The sequence below is a fragment of the Telopea speciosissima genome, chromosome 3, assembly GCF_018873765.1.
Source record: "Telopea speciosissima isolate NSW1024214 ecotype Mountain lineage chromosome 3, Tspe_v1, whole genome shotgun sequence".
Lineage (NCBI taxonomy): Eukaryota > Viridiplantae > Streptophyta > Magnoliopsida > Proteales > Proteaceae > Telopea > Telopea speciosissima.
The window spans coordinates 51371689-51389295 of record NC_057918.1 but is presented as its reverse complement, the minus strand read 5'-3'; the positions used below and the strand labels follow the sequence as shown (position 1 = coordinate 51389295).

The following is a 17607-nucleotide window of genomic DNA, read 5'->3' as shown; positions in this document are numbered from 1 at the left end:
TAAGATGTTTGGCTGATCAAATGATTTTATTTTTACATAAGACTTTTTGTATTAGGTAAATCACAAAACCAGCTTTCCAGTAGATGAAGAAGTTATGCTCCAGTCAAACCTTTATTTGGTGTGCTAGAATAAAAAGGAATTAATGGCTTGAACCATATATCAATGGCCAATCACAATTATTTATTTCAAGGTATCTCGTCTCTTGAATGCTGTCAAAATCGCTCTGAATAAAAATATTTTTATAGATATCAAAACAAATGAATATTTTACGCACTTAGGGTTTATAGCAATGAGTTACCATGTTTTTTTTTTTTTTTAGATTTGAGAAAAACCCCATCATTAGAATATTGAAAATTTCACCTAATCAAGCAACAAGATTCTTAACTGTGGTTCCCAAAAACTTTATGTTGTGTTATATGGTTCCCAGTAACCTCATGATGTGTGATTTAGGATCACAGCAACCTTCTGCAGTTACTTGTGATTCGCAGCTACCTTATGCCGTATTTGTGGTTTCACTTTTATCAGCAACCTATGATGCACTTTTGTCAGCGGTTCACAGGGACCTATGCTTTAAAACTGTGTTTTACATTTGTCATAAACATTACCATCCGTTTCTTGACCATTTCCATGTGTATCTTTAGTGAATCTTGTGTCTCTCTAATATGATACATCTCTTACAATCACCCCTCCAATTCAATACCAGATACCGAAACTTAAAACCTTAGAACAGCTAGTCACTAACAAGCTGACTCTACTAAACTACTGAATCTGACTACCCATATTTAACTACTAATCAGGTTTTGATAAGAGAAAATTAATTAGCTAAGGGAAGGATTCTGCCATGCGAGTATAACATTGCTTCTATTTCAGAAAATTTAGAAAAGCACCATCACCTGTGGCGATCATAATCCCTCAAACGCTCCCTTGACCTTGAACGTGACCTTTTACGACTTCTTGAATCGTAACTGAGAGAGCGATCTGACTCTCTGTCACGTTCCCGAACATACCCACGACCTCGATCATTATACCTATCACGGTCTCTACTCCTACAATCATAATTCCTCTCACGCTCTCGGCTGTCACCTCGATCCTCTCGATCACGATCACGATCACGGTCCCTACTACCTGCCCTGTCGCGGTCCCGACTCCGCTCCTTTGATCTGAGTGGAAAAGGACAGATTTTCAGAAAGGGGGGAAAAAGGGAAAGCAAGGGTGTAAGGATGGAGCACCTTCTATCATCTTCAGCTCGAATTTTACGAATCTTGTTCCTCTCTTCCTGAGAAAATTCAATAGCCATGAAAATCGTGCTCAAAAAAATACTATGAGTGTAATCAAATGGAAGTAAAAATACGGTCAGTAATGACAACAATTCTATACGTAAACACATAGTTAGATGAAGAAAGCAGAAGGGCACTTAAATCCAAATCTACTGAAATGAAAACCACTGCAAGCCAGCAAATGTCCAAAACTTCCAACAAGAACCTGCAGAGATATAACAATCACAAGGCTATACTTCATACAAAATTTGCCACTAAGGGACCATCAGCACCAATCGCTACAGGAAAATTGGCAGTGTAACATTCTGAGGAGAGCATAAATGGTTTATTCAGTATGGAAAAGGGACTCAAAACAGACGGCAAGGTTGCTCCATTGTGACCAAGTGGTCACAGATTCAAGTCTCAGGAAACAGCCTCTCCGCGAAGTGGGGGGTAAGAGGCTGCATACATTATGACACTCCCCAGACCCCGCAGTGACACGAGCCTCGTGCACTGGGTACACACCCAGACAGCTCAGAAAAGCAAGGGAAATACAGCATAGATTTTTTCAAGGTAAGAAGCACTTACAAAATAAGGCAATAGTCCATCATGAAACACCTAGTTTCTTCATTACATTAGTACTGCTTAAAGAACTGCAACTCTCTTCCTCTGTTTCTGTTTCTGTTTTTGTTTATTGTTGCTTTTTTCTTTTTTTAAATCTCACATTGAATGGAAAAAAAATGAATTTTTATCATAACAAATCAAAACCAAAATTGATAATAAGTCTACAAAAAGGCTTTCCAAATTCAGTTGAGAGCCTATCTTAAATAGCAAGAATGATGAATTAGAAGAAAAAAAATGACATAACCTCGCACATGTGCAAACACAAGGCCAACTGCAGCAGATGTAATAGAATTGTACATGTCAAAGTCAAACTACTGGATCTGCTATACGTGGAATACACAGTTGGTGATGGCTATGTAGTATGGTCTTTGAGAATCTGTTCATATACTACAAAGTTTTGTATCAAGAACTTTCTTAGGGACTTTCTATTCCCTTTGCAACAGCTTCAGTTCAAATTACACGGCTGTTAATGCCTCCCTTTCAGGACTATTTCATTGTTCATGGAAATTTGTGGAGGCACAACTGACAAGGAGAACCATGATATAGGTCCCTATTGCCAGTTTCTCCCTTGTCGTTTTTATTATCTTATTTTTTTGGCTAGAGATCAACAAAGATTATGATAATAGTTGTCAAGGAGTCGCCGACTAGACGCCTAGTTGGTGTCGTCTTGATTTTTTACCCTCTCAAATGCCTTGGGTAGCCTAGACGCTGAGGCAACTATATTATATCACTGGAACTTTTATTATCAGGAAACAATCATACAAAAAATCTGTAAATAAGGACATGTATATTATTGATAATCATAGGAATAGCCGCGTTCTACTGAGGTCAGGGAAACTCACAGATTGTATACTAACTGAGACTTTCTACGGGAGAATGTGAAACATTATACCAGCACCTGAATCAACATGTTCAGAGTTCCAACTTAAAAAGGCCCAAAAACAAAATAGGTAAAGAGACTCAAACAAAAATTTCCCACCTAGACAACATGCATTAGATCTTATATGCACATTAGTATTATCTATGTTGTAACAACAGAACATATCTAGTCAACTGAATAGATTGAAAGTACTAACCTTAATGCCAAAAGACAGAAATCTCAAATAATTTGGCACCATATGACTTTTGCTGATTCAGAGAGCCCTTCTGTACTCTCTATGTATTTTTATTATAATGGGAAAAGGTAGAAGAGAATTCCATATTCATGATGAAGGCTTCTTTATCTCACCTGAAGTTCAACCAACTTCTCACGGATTTGCATATATCCCAAGTGAAGCTTTCCCCCAAAATGATCAGCCAAACGACGGTCACTGCAAATTACATGGAAATTAAAATATCTCACTAAGAAATGTCCACAATCATTTGGCCAGATCTCATGATTATTTACCCAAAAAAAAGAAAAGCACAGCATTGACTCATAAGTTTATAATTTCTATGTAATCTATAAGCATTAAACAGAAAAACACGCACATTCTTTAGCTGCAAAAGTAATCCTCGAAAAACTGGGCCCAAAAGCCTGTTGATGACAAGGAGGTATAATACACCAGGTCAAAAAGCTGAAGCACTTGAAACCCATAACACTGCTCTTTCGATTCCATCAGAATAGCTACAATAAAATAGTTTTAGGCAATGACAGAAAACAGAAGTTTACCTGTCATACACGCTCAGGAAAGCTCCACAAATGTCACAGACTCGTAGCTTCTGATCAGTCTGCAAAGGATCCAAGAATTAAGAATGATAGAATTGCTAAATTTAAATACACGATACTGCATTAAGTGTTGAAATTAATAAACTATTTCTCCCACACACACATCAAGTTTCTAGACAATTTTAGATTCCTGAGTTGGGTTAAGAGGGCCTAAAGGCTGGTACCCACTAACCTCAAGGAAAAAAAAATTTATCCATCAACATTCTAGTATCCCAAATTCACCTGAATTCCTAAATGCCCAACCAGATCAATCATATAGCCAGAGGTCACCTAGGCTTTGCCAACACAGGTGCACAATCACCCACCCAAACCTTCTTCCCATATAGAGCAGAGCAAGTGACAGATGTAGTGTCCTAAAACTTATAAAAAAGGGAAGTGAGGACTTAATTGCAAGATTAGTGCACTGTTTGTGACGATGATGGACCCACATGAGAGCTCCATGACATGCTCAACGGTATAGCGGGCCCCCAGTTGTAAAGTTACAACACAATTCCTACATTACATTGATTCAGGCATGGATGTCTTGTACAGGTATAGAAATGGAATAAGATCCACCTCCCAAAACTTTGGTGTAAGGACTAAGCTAAAACAAAAAATGCATCTGAATCAGGGCATGGATGCTTACAATATGCAAAGAACAATATTTATAAAGGATTCCCAAGACCGCCATTGTGGGAGGAATCTCTCACACCAAACCAATCACGAGTGGGAAAAGGTTTTGTCATCAAGATTGCCCACGCAGTAAGGGAGGAGAGAGAATTAGTGTGGGTCCCACATGGTCAGGATGTGAGAGGGAGAGGGAAAGGATGCCCACACTATTGGAGTGAGGATCTTTTTTCCTTAAATGAAAATTACAAAACTTATTGGGTCTAATGTTCCCTTTGCAGCCTGTTAGGGGAAAAGGTTCCCTATACAGCCCTAGTAATGGCTTAGTCGGCAATCATGTCTCAGCTTACCACATCTAACCACCCAAACTCACCATAATGTAAATCAGTTGTCTAAAACCAGACGCAGGTGTAGGGATTCTTCCCTACACCAGCAGGAGTAACCATCAGGTAGGTGTAGGGGAAGAATCCCTACACCAGCAGCAAATCATGGGTGAAGTTAGGGTTTTTATTTTTTATTTTTTAGTTAGTCTTTTATTGAATTGTAATTCTAATTGGGATTCCTAGTGCAAGTTTGAATCCTAGTTAGAAGTCCTAGTAAGTATTCCTAGTCCAGTTATTAGTCCTAGTTATGTTATGAGTTATAGTTAGTGTTTCTTCTTTCTCAGCCAAAAGGCTACTCTTGAGAGCCCCCCAAGATTTAATGAATAGAATTTGCTTTGCAATTGTCACTGTCCTGAGATAGGCTGTGAGGGTGAGATACCCAGGCTGAGATAGCCTTCTGTCTCTCTCTCTCTCTCCATTGATCAGCATTCAAGTTTTCAAGTTGTTTCAGTTCTGCTACAGCTGATAGCTTGAAGATTCAATTCAGTTGTTGGTTTCTGCTACAAAGTTGAAGAATCCATATATTAACAAGTTCATAACTCCATTCCCAAACCTGCTTCTCCTGCTTCTCCTAATCCTCTAAAACCAACCTTAACATTCCCCCATAACCGAGCTTCATTCCCCCATACCCTAAATCCTGTACAGGCCAATCTACTCAGCAAAATCCCACCTTTATAGATTCGATCTTTCCCAAAACCCAGAAACCCAAACCCTAATTCAATATTCATCTTTGTTTGCATACTCAACCTCCATAAAACATCTCAGGACCTTCACTGGAAGCCTTTCCTTCACCAACTTAACCTAACCCTACCATCAAACCCTAGATTCCATCTAACCCTAACCCTAATTTCAGAATCTCACCTATTTTGACCTAGCCGATTCCCCCAACCCTTAGCAGATACTGGTTATTGGTTCTAGTTGGTATTCTAGCCATCTAGAATTACATTACACCAAGGATCAATTCAGATCAACTGAATAAACTTGGGATCAGATCAGGATAGGTCGATTCTGATCAGATCCTGAATCCCAAATTAAGAATCCAAATATACACAAAACTTAACTACCCATTTAATAAGTTACAACCCAAATGCACTTTCAGACACAGCAATATAAAGCCATGGTTTGAGGTCTCACCGAGATCTCGGTTTTTATCTCGTTTTTTTGTGTTACGGAATCGAAACCACCGCTGAGTTAGGGAATCAACAAGGTTTAGCTCAAAATTCCGGCATCCTGCTGAGATTTTGGTCTGAAATCTCTTATCGGTCAAAAATGTTACCATCCACTTGATATAAAAGCCTCAACTCGATGAGACTTGGTTGAAATTTCAAAGAAAGGGATAGTCATGTTGAGGGAAAGTGGAAATTTTCCTAGGGCTAAGCTATTTGAATGGCCATCATCCCTCGATTTGTCTTATTAATAGTTATTGGACAAAACCAATCCTATCTTTACAGAACTTCATAAATATGCTCAATGTCCCTTTTAAATTTAAACAATGCCATAATCCACTACCCAATCTACCTACACTGAAATCTCACAAAACGAAAGGAAGAGACTAGGGTGATGTCAATCCAATCAGGCCACTCAGTGTTGATTGGGCCCAAATCGATATTACATCTATACGGGTCAGGACTAAAACTAACTGATTACACAATCGGTCTTCAAGGCCTAGGACTGGTACTTATTAGTAATTGATCGGTCGGTTCCCAAGCATTAATCAAGCTTGGCCTATCTGCTTTTGATCAGTTTGGACCCATTTTGGGACCAAGAAGCCCATATTTAATCCATGGGTGATGGAAATAAGTCACCTAGAGGGCTTATATTTAGTGGAAATAAGCCTTGGGTCGGGTGATGTATGTATTGGGCCTTTGATTCCAAGTGCTTTCTTTGTAATGGGCCACTTTAATGGCCTAAAATATGGGTACAAAGTAGGCATATGGGATTAGGCTTAGAAGTAGCTAATTCTCATTCCCAGTTCAAGTAGGAATAGTTAATTATTAGTTTTTTTTTTAATTCAGCAAAGCTGTAATAGCTTTTTAGTACTCCTATTCCTAGTAGGAGTTGGTTTTCCATATTCCTAGTTGGATTAGGAGTTTTATTTTCATTCTATTAAACAATGCAAGGCTGCTGAGCCATTCACAATTGAATTAATTAAAGTTATTGAGTGTTGTTTAGCCTTAAGTATCTGTGAGAGACAAGAGTGGGTGCTGCAGAATTATCACCAAACTGGGCTTCTTTTATTAGAAATAAGTCTAGGGTTGGCATATATATATGTTGGGCCTTTGATCCCAAGGGTTTTCTATGTAATAGGCCACTTTAATAAGCCTAAACTAGGGGCATATAGGTTGCATGCGGGATTAGCCCAATACTTAGTTTATTTTTATGTTTTTTAATTGAACCGGTTCAAATTGGTTGCATCCAATTGGTTCACTTTAAGTGATCATGTGCTTGGTTAAGTGGTCATGTGACAACTTAAGTGGTCATGTGATGTAAGTTGGGCTGGATTAGGACTCTATAAGTCCAGCCATGTTTTGAGTCTATTTCCTTTAGTATTTTAGTTTACTAGTCAGTTTAAGTTACCTAATAGGTCAAAGATTGAGTTAGGCATTTCTTTTTTAGAGTAGAAGTCTATTTTTGAGTCTTTTATATCCAAGAAAATGACCCTTGGATATAAAAGCTTTTGCTTGTTGGTTGCCATTGTTGTTGCTTTTGCGCTCCTTGTGAGAGTGCATCCTTGTGGTTCTATCAAGGTGGAAAGGGATTGGTCGAATCCGATCGACTCATTGCGCCGTGATGGCCGGGAGGATCCCAATTCGAAGGTGGTTCTATCCTTCACTTCTGTCCAAGCTGCTGCTAGTGGATTTCTGCTGCAACTTGTTAATTAATTTCTTCTTCTAATCCTCAACTCCCTTCCCCAATTGATCCCCCTTTATTTTTGTTTGAGTTCCATTAAACTCTAGATCTTGCTGGTCAGCCATATTTATCCATCAAAACCCTAATCCCCTCATCCTTCATTAATTTCCCCAAAACCCATAGTCGATCCTGACTTACTGCCCAGTTTTACAGAATTTTCAAAATACTTAAAACTCTATAATACCTACATTATTAGAGTCCAATAAACCTGCCTAGCCATACCCCTAAGCCCCCTTATCCTAACCTAAGCCCTAGATTTGACCTAAAACTGCAATTCTGTCCTACTGAAAGTTGTTATTGGTCCTGGTTTAATTGGCTTCTAGTAGGGCTTTACCCTATCTAGAACTACATTAGTGGGTGGGATAGACCTACGATAAGTTTTTTCTTCCTCCTTTGTTTACCACCAACTATTCCCTGCTCTTGTGATTTGCCCGATTTTTGCTGCTGATTGGTGCTGTATGATTCCAGATTTTAATGGTGCTGTTTGATTCCAGAATTTAATAGAGCTGTTTGATCTTTCATCTACTGTTATAATCCCATTAATAGGTCAGGTCGAACCAAGATTTAATTTCAGTTTTATCATCTCAGCGGATGCTCTGTTTTCTAGTCCCTTTGAGCCAGCATTGTTCATCCAATAAAACCCTATCCCCTGCCCTGTTTCATCTGCAACGTTAGGACAATATAGCCTCACCCAGACCCCTACTCGACCACAGTTTGAGGCCCTCCAGATTTCGGATCTGTGAGATACTTCAAAAAACCTCTCTTTTCTCAGTTTTTTTTGGGGTGCAATATTTTTCTCAGTTTTCACTATTTCAGATTTGGGGTTTTTCAAATTATTTATGATTCAACCATTTGATTTCTACAATACTTTAGCACTTTGAATCAAACTACTGAGATTGAGGTCTGATCCAAGTTTCAAGCCAATCCATTGGTTAATTTGGATTTAATTTCAGTTTCACTGTTTCTGAGATATCCGCCCGTGAAATCACTGTTTCCTAAATTACTCCCAAACCGCTCATCGGATCATTCCCATCTTTTGAATGGTTCTTGATAAACCAAAATTATACAAGCCAATCGTGAGCCCCCACGTGTCCTGGCACAAAAGGGAAGACCACCAAAGCCCGGCCACTTTAAGTCTCGCTCGTTGGCCCAGAAGGAAAAGAACCAACAAGGTCACCCAAAGTTCAAGACCAAGAAACGCGCAACCCACTAGCATCATCGCCATAGTTGTCACGGCGATCCAAGTCGGTGAAGGGGTGTCACGTCGATATATCGACATGGCGAGCATGTCGACCATGTTTTATTTTTTATTTTCTCTATTTTTAATGGTTTAATAGCTGTATACTCAAGCCATGTTTTATTTTTTCTCTATTGTTTCTCAAGTTTTAAGGATGGCACTCTTGTAACTAAGTAGAACCTAAGAAAGGGCATAAAAGGGTTTTGATTTAATGACTAAGGGTAAACTTGGAGGGATGTGTAAAGTATGGACAAAGGGGAATAAAAGAAGAGAAGGGTACTTTAGGAAAAAGGAAAAAAATAAGGGTTTGTAATAACCCACGATCGGATTTATGGTTATCTTCAACCTGGGACGGAAAAAGGCAAAGTACGAAGGAGATAACTCCTTCAACTCTTCTCAGTCCAGTCTAAACCTTCAAGCAAAGCATCGCCACATCATGTTCTATCAATTCCAGCAAGAACTCATCACAGAAATCAACTAAGCAAGGAGTATTTAATTCCTGGAATCAGATCTGGCGACTTCTTAGTTGCAAAACAGAGACAGAGAGACAGGAAGAAGAAATCGAAGAGGGAAAGAAGAAATAAAGAAGAAATCGAAGAGGAGAGGCAGAAATCGAAGAGGGAAAGAGAGATAGGAAGAAGAAATCAAAGCAGGACGCCATGGCATAGGTCGCCATGCAGGCTTCTCCAGCGCCAGGACGCCATGGCGACGCCGTGACAACTATGATCATCGCCGAGATATATTTCACCTCACCACTTGGCGGGTACCATCTACAAGAGATACAATCTTAGATGGACTCATGCACCACGGATCTTGTTCAACATATAAGGGTGCATGCATGTCTATCTACCGAGAACATCTTCCCTACTGGGACTCTACCTCCCAGGGGGGAGCAACCGACTAAGTAATAAATCCTACTGACGAGGAACACCTATCGACTACGAGGACTACTCGTTACCAACTGGGACTTTCCACACCGCCACACTTCACTATAAATTCCAAGGTACTCTACCCCATTAACCCATTTTGAATTCTAACTATTCATCTAAGAACTCATCACAGAAATCAACTAAGCAAGGAGTATTTAATTCCTGGAATCAGATCTGGCGACTTCTTAGTTGCAAAACAGAGACAGAGAGACAGGAAGAAGAAATCGAAGAGGGAAAGAAGAAATAAAGAAGAAATCGAAGAGGAGAGGCAGAAATCGAAGAGGGAAAGAGAGATAGGAAGAAGAAATCAAAGCAGGACGCCATGGCATAGGTCGCCATGCAGGCTTCTCCAGCGCCAGGACGCCATGGCGACGCCATGACAACTATGATCATCGCCGAGATATATTTCACCTCACCACTTGGCGGGTACCATCTACAAGAGATACAATCTTAGATGGACTCATGCACCACGGATCTTATTCAACATATAAGGGTGCATGCATGTCTATCTACCGAGAACATCTTCCCTACTGGGACTCTACCTCCCAGGGGGGAGCAACCGACTAAGTAATAAATCCTACTGACGAGGAACACCTATCGACTACGAGGACTACTCGTTACCAACTGGGACTTTCCACACCGCCACACTTCACTATAAATTCCAAGGTACTCTACCCCATTAACCCATTTTGAATTCTAACTATTCATCTATTGCTCAGAGAGATCTAACTTAGGCAACGAAGAGTCCTAGGCCGGAACCACACCGGTTCTCCCTTGTCACTAAGGTCCTTTTGCAGGTTGCTGCACCCGAAGGACCCACCGGCAATTTCTTGACGCAACAGATTGGCGTCGTCTATGGGAACGACGCTAGCCAGACGTATCTACGAGCTCGCTTCCTCAAACATTCAATGGCCCCACGGGGTAAGAAGGCCGTTCCCTCCACCAACGCTGCAAGGCAGAGGAATGGGTTACCTCCACCAGAGAGCTCTCATCGGAGAGCCAATGACCATGAATCCAAGAAGAGGGAGAACCCAGAGAACGACCATGTCGACTTAGTCGACCTCAAAAACGAAGTAGCCGGGGAGGCAGTACCTGACCCTAAAGCGCCAGCAACTGCAGGTCAGATCAATGACTTGCAAAGACAGATCCTCCAGGACCAAAGATCTTTCGAGACTATCTAAGGCAACGGATGACGTCCCACAACCGAAGGGCGTTGCCACCACCAAGGACCGAGCCCATCCCTCCACAACAGCCAAACCCTAGGAGGTCACCCCCTAGGGGTGAAAGATCGGAGAGACTCGCGAGGCGCGCCAGTCCAACTCATCAGCAAGGAGATCCTTCGCATCATCCCAGGAGAACGGCGGATCTACCAATCCGATCGGAACGTAGGGTGTCACTAACACACAGGTCAGTGGTACCTAGTCCGGACGGTTCGATTAGAAGGTCAGTATTCCAAGGTCGACGAAGAGGAAGTCACACACCAAGGCGAAGTAGGACCTATCGTGAAGTAAGTCCCTCACGTTTGCGACTAGGCTCATCACGTCGTGACCACTCGCCATCACGTCAAAACTCACGGCAACAGGAAACCTCAAGGAGAGGTCGAGAGCGGGTTCACAGTGAACGTGCAACCAAGCGTGACGGACAGTCACGAGAGGAGGAGCTAGACAAAAGGCTCCAAGAATTGGACGAGAAGCTGGAAGGGCTGAAGAAGCAGACGAAGGGTGAAACACACTCGGTACCAGGACAACACCCATTCTCAGCAGAGATCTTGGCAGCATCACTCTCCTCACTGTTCAGGCTACCTACCTTCGAACTCTACAGTGGTACCACGGACCCTAATGATCACATCATCGACTACTTTAATAAAATGATAACCCTCCACGGGGGATCGGACGTGGTCTCCTGCCGAGCATTCCCTACATCCCTCAAGGGTGCAACCACTTCATGGTTTTCAAGGGTCCGACCTAGATTGATAAGTTCGTTCGCGGAACTCTGCGAGCAATTTGTCATCCACTCCCAGAGTAGCGTCAAGCAAAAGAAGACCACGGTCAATTTGTTGAACGTGGTACAAAATCGTGGGGAGTCTCTCAGGGAATACGTCACCAGGTTCACAAAGGAGTCCCTAGAGGTCCGAAACCTAGACGACCAAACCCAGCATGCAACCTTGGCCGGGAGCATCAAGTACCTACATTTGATTAAGGACATGGCACGACACAAGACCAAGACAATGAAGGAACTTCTAGAGCGGTGCAACGAGTTCGCCAATATGACTGAGGTACTGCAGGCTTGGAAGAGAGTGATCGAGGCCAAGCCTCAGGACAACAAGAGATCGACGCCGGATGACCGTAAAGTGGACAAGAGATCGAGGACCGAGTGCCAACAGGAGAAGGGTGCCAGCCAATCAGAAAGGACAGACCGTCGCCCAGAGAGGAATGACCGAGTAAGCAGCCCTGAATTCACACCCCTGAATACCACCAGGTCCCAGATCCTCATGCAGATTCAAGACCGTGACCTACTCCATTGGCCACGACCCATGCTAGCGGGCCTGAGAAGCGCAACCCCAACAAGTACTGTCTCTTCCACAAGGATATTGGACATGACACAGAAGATTGTATCCAACTTAAAAGGGAGATAGAGAACCTTGTGAAGGCGGGAAGCTTGAACAAGTATGTAAAGGGGGGACGAGAGGGTCTACGAGAAAGGCCAAAGTCCATGCTAGATTCGTGGGAGTAGCAGAAAAGCCAAGCAAAGTAGCCAAGACCGAGACGGTAATCTCCTTCTTGGACACAGACCTAGAAGGACTGAGCTTGCCACATGAGGATGCCCTGGTGGTACAGGTAGAGATAGCCAATCGACCCGTGCATAGGATGTTGGTAGACACTAGGGTATCCGTGGACGTGCTCTCACTAAAAGCTTACAGGCAGTTCGGGTCCGGCGACGACCAGCTCAAACCGGAGCAAACATATCTCCACGGGTTCTCGGGCACTACCGCCTCCATCAGAGGGACAATGGAACTGCCCGTCACCTTCGGAGAGTACCCTCGGCGGACCGTAATCATGGTAAACTTCATGGTAGTAAAGTCCATAGTATCCTTCAACGGCCTTCTGGGGCGACCATCCCTAATGACACTTAAGGGAGTCATATCACGCATCCACCTAAAGATGAAGTTCCCAACAGAGAATGGGGTGGGCAAGATCAGAGACTAAAAGAAAGCCAAGGAGTGTTATGCGACGTTCGTAAAGAAAAATAATTGCAATACCCGAGGGATGGCACTGTGTGTAGAGACCCTCATCAGCGACCAGAGAGATGAACTAACAGAGCGAAGAGGAAAGTCGGTGCAGGACCTCATCCCATATCCCCTTAGCGTGGACGATCCCTCCAAGATGGTGCAGGTTGGGTCACTGTTGAGAAAGGAACAAAAAGAGAAGCTTGGGCAACTCCTCCAGAAGAACGCGGATGTCTTTGCATGGTCGGCCTCCGACATGCTAGGCATACCACGGCGCATAGCCGAGCACAGACTGCACATAAATCCAACCAAGAAGCCGGTGACACAGAAGCGGCAAAACTTCGCCCTTGGTCGACAGACCGCCATCAAAGAAGTCGAGAAGTTAAGCCGTTCGAGGTTCATCAGACAGGAGAAGTTCCCAACATGGCTTCCGAATTTGGTGATGGTACCAAACCTAATGGAAAGTGGAGGATGTGCGTCGACTACACCGATCTAAATAAGGCGTGCCCAAAGGATGAATACCCATTGCCAAGGATCGACCGCCGGCCATAAGATGCTGAGCTTCATGGACGCCTACTACGGATACAACCAGATCCTTATGAATGAGGAAGATGAGTCCAATATCGCATTCCGGACAGACAAGGAGAACTATTACTACCGCGTCATGCCATTCGGGCTAAAGAACACAAGGGCAACCTACTAGAGGATGGTCAACAAAATGTTCGAATAACAAATCATGCACAACATGGAGGTATACGTGGACGACATGCTCGTGAAAAGCGTCCAGGCCGAAAAGGACCTGACCGACCTGGAGGAAGTGTTCGAGGTAGTGAAGAAGAACCAGATGATGCTGAACCCCACAAAGTGCTCCTTCGGCATGACATGTCGCCGCCTCGGACGATCAAGGAGGTACAGAGGCTAAATGGAAGGATCGTGGCCTTATCGACGTTCGTGTCGCGAGCTGCGGACAAGTGCCTACCATTTTTCAAGACATTGAAGAACCTCTGAAATCCTAAAGACTTCGCTTGGACGGAGGAGTGTCAAAAAGCATTCGAGGAGCTGAAGAGGTACCTGGAGAGTCTACCACCGCTTGGACGACCAGAACCTAACGAAGAGTTGCAAATCTACTTGGCCGCCACCCCGGTCGCGGTAAGCACCACTGAAGGAAGAAGGTAAACTGTAGAGACCTATGTACTACATCAGTCATGTCTTGATGGACGCAGAGACCAGGTACATTAAGATCGAGAAAGTATCCTATGCACTCATGATCGCGGCAAGGAAGCTAAGGCCATACTTCCAGGCCCATACGGTCGTGGTACTCACAGACCTACCACTGAAGAAGGTCCTACACAAGCCAGATGTGTCAGGACGACTGATCACCTGGGCGGTAGAGTTAAGTGAGCACGACATCAAGTTCCAACCTCGGACGGCCATCAAAGGTCAGGCCCTAGCGGACATTGTCGCCGAATGCACCCTATCAGACGTCGCGCCAGAAGTGGAGGAACCTGAGGAACATGACCGAGGGTCGTGGGAGATGTTCGTGGATGGTTCGAGTAATGCGGCAGGAAGTAGGGCTGGGTTCATACACACAAGCCACGAAGGTTTTCGAATCCAGTACGCCCTCAGAATTCACCTTCCAGGCCTCCAACAACGAGGCAGAGTACAAGGCACTACTAGCTGGACTCCGAGTGCTCAAAGCCATCCAAGTCACTCACCTAGCCATCCATGGTGATTCCCAACTCGTAGTAAATTAGGTGAATGGGGAGTACGAGGCGAAAGATTAGCGCATGGCAGCATACTTAGCGCATGCTCTAGAGATGATCTTGGAGTTCGCGAAGTTCGAGATGGTTCGAGTACCGAGGGTCGAGAACGCCGCAGCAGACGCCTTGTCTAGGCTAGCAAATGATGAGCTCCGGAACTTGGCCAGTGTCGTGTATGTCGAAATACTACATGAGCCAACGTACCAGAAGATGCAAGTCAATGAGATCGAGGAGGGGTCGAGCTAGATGGACCCTATAGTCAATTACCTACAGAACGATGTACTACCAGGAGACAAGGTCGAGGCCAGAAAGATAAGGATGGGGGCAGTAAAGTACACTGTCATTGACGGGGTACTATACAAGAGAACGGTCACCGCACCATTGTTCAGGAACCTAAGACCCACGGGAGCCAAGTACGCCCTGGCAGAGGTCCACGACGGAATATGCAGAAGCCACATGGAGGGCGAGTGTTAGCCTATAAAATCCTCTGCCAAGGGTTCTATTGGCCACGGATGCAGGAAGAGGCCATACAATATGCAAAAACTTGAATGTCCCGGTACCCCATCAACCGGCCACAAAATTGACCTCCATCCTTAAACCCATACCGTTCACCATGTGGGGGATGGACATCCTAGGTGACTTCACGACAGCGTCCAGAAACATAAAGTACCTAGTAGTCGCCATCGACTACTTCACTAAATGGGTCGAGGCTAAGCCACTGGCAAAAATAATAAAGAACGAGATGGAAAGGTTTGTTCGCAATGAGGTAATCTACAGGTTCGGGGTACCAAGAATCATCGTCTCGGACAATGAGAAACAATTCAACAATCCAAAGTTCAAGGCTTTCTGCCAATCCTAAAACATTGACTATCGGACTGTCTCCATAGCTTACCCACAGGCCAATGGTCAGATGGAAGTAACTAACAGAACACTGCTCGAGGGAGTTAAGAAGAGGTTAAAGGAAGCTAAAGACAAGTGGGTCGAAGAGCTTCCAAGTGTCCTATAGGCATACCGAACAACAGTAAGGATGCCCACAGGGGAGAGCCCATTCTGATTGGCATATGGTACCGAGGCCATGGCACCAGTGGAAGTCCTTGCCATGTCCCACAGAAAACTGCACTTCAACAAACGCACATATGATGATGGGCTCCGGGCGAACTTGGATTTCTTGGCCCAGGTTCGCGAGAAGGCACTGCTCAGGAACGTGACATACCCGCAGCGAACGGCCAAATACTACAATGCAAGGGTCAAGGAGAGGCTCTTCCACCAGGGAGACCTAGTTCTAAAGAGGGCTTGAGCGTCACAACCCAGGAAGGAGGGAAAGCTATCTGCAAACTGGGAAGGACCCTACATAATTTCCAGGCAAATACGGCCAGGGACCTACTGCTTGAAAACTCCGAGGGGCAAGAAGATAGATCGAGCCTAGAACTCAGAGCACCTGAAGTACTACCAATAGAGCAACAATAGTTACGGCTTTCAGCCACAGTAGTTTACATTACAGTAGTAGTATTCTGTTTTCAAGGATTATTTGAAATTTTTTGAAGTTTTCAAGTAATATTTTGTTCTGGGCAACACTTGTTGCTCGGTTCAAGCACCAAGGCCCGTTGACCACCGAGGCGTAACACCGCCAAGGTTTAATGACCACGAGGCGAATGCCACCAAGGTCTAATGATTACCGAGGCGTAAGGCCACGAAGGTCTAATGACTACCGAGGCATAAGGCAACCAAGGTCTAATAACCACCGAGGCGTAAGGCTACCAAGGTCTAATGACCACGAGGCGAATGCCACCAAGGTCTGATGACCACGAGGTGAAGGCCACCAAGGTCTGATGACCACGAGGTGAAGGCCACCAAGGTCTGATGACCACCGAGGCGTAAGGCCACCAAAGTCTAATGACCAAGAGGCGAAGGCCACCAAGGTGGAATGTCACCGACACCTGTCGGCCATGTGCACAAAACGACGAAGAGCAATATACAAGAAGCAACAGTAATTACAAAGTTGAGTTTCAAGTTCAACATCCAATAAACAAAAAAGAACGAAGTCAAGGAACAGCTGCGCCCTCCTCCAGGTAGGGGTGTCAATGGGTCGGGTTGGGCCGGGCCTGCCTAAACCCTGACCCGACCCTAGAGGCCTTAACCCTGACCCTGACCCTGACCCGACCCTGTCAGGGTCAAGAAACTCTCAACCTTGACCCGACCCTGCCAGGGTCGGGCCGGGTCGGGTTGGTCCTGATTTATGGCACCGTCCACGTGTCTCATTAAACCATGTTTTTGTAACATAGGATCTCAACCTATGGGACAGCTAATAAATATGTTGAAAAAAATGGCGTGTGTATAAACTCTCTCTCTACAATTGTAACGGTGTCCCCTCAATAGGCCTGGAAGCTTATAGGGGCTACAACTAAATAACAATCATGTCAGTGACTCTTTTTATGGTCCTGATCAAAATAGTAGATGATCTACTCTTTTTATGGATTCCCACTTCACGATGATGACAAAGCTAGTAGTTATCTCCTGTACAATTCTCTCTTTTTTTTTTCGTCAAGAAAATACTTATATTATATATACATATATATATATATATATATATATATATGTAATATTATATACCTATAATTAATACAGGGTCAGGTCGGGCCGGGCCGGGCTAAGCCCAGGATCTAAACCCTGACCCGACCCGACCCTGCCAGGGTCAGACTATAACTAAACCCAAACCCACCCTCAGGGTCAAAAAATCAGGGTCGGGCCCGGGGCGGGTTCGGGCGGGTTCGGGCCAGCCGGGTTTTATTGACACCCCTACCTCCAGGGGAATCACATCCTCCTCAGGGGAGAAGCCATATCCCCCTTAGGGGGAGGAGCCGCACCCACCTTAAGAGGAGCGGCACCCTGCCCACGGGGAACGACAGCTCCCCTAGAAACTAAAGTAACCGGCGGCACATAGCCCGGGAACCGGGAGAAGTCATAGTCG

General features: G+C 44.3%; 1 protein-coding gene across 2 annotated transcripts in view; it reads right to left on the bottom strand.

Annotated features, from left to right (window-relative positions):
• LOC122656954 (putative RNA-binding protein Luc7-like 2) overlaps nt 1-17607 on the bottom strand; it is a 60886-nt gene that overhangs the window by 9590 nt on the left and 33689 nt on the right. Inside the window, exons 9-12 of one of the 2 annotated variants that reach the window (XM_043851659.1) lie at nt 3532-3590; nt 3109-3190; nt 1230-1276; nt 894-1160 (exon numbers count right to left, since the gene is read on the bottom strand). In XM_043851659.1, coding sequence (XP_043707594.1) covers nt 894-1160; nt 1230-1276; nt 3109-3190; nt 3532-3590 — 455 coding nt within the window. Of the gene's footprint in view, nt 1-893; nt 1161-1229; nt 1277-2722; nt 2779-3108; nt 3191-3531; nt 3591-17607 lie in introns of those variants that run through there. The other variant, XM_043851660.1, reaches the window with a different exon arrangement.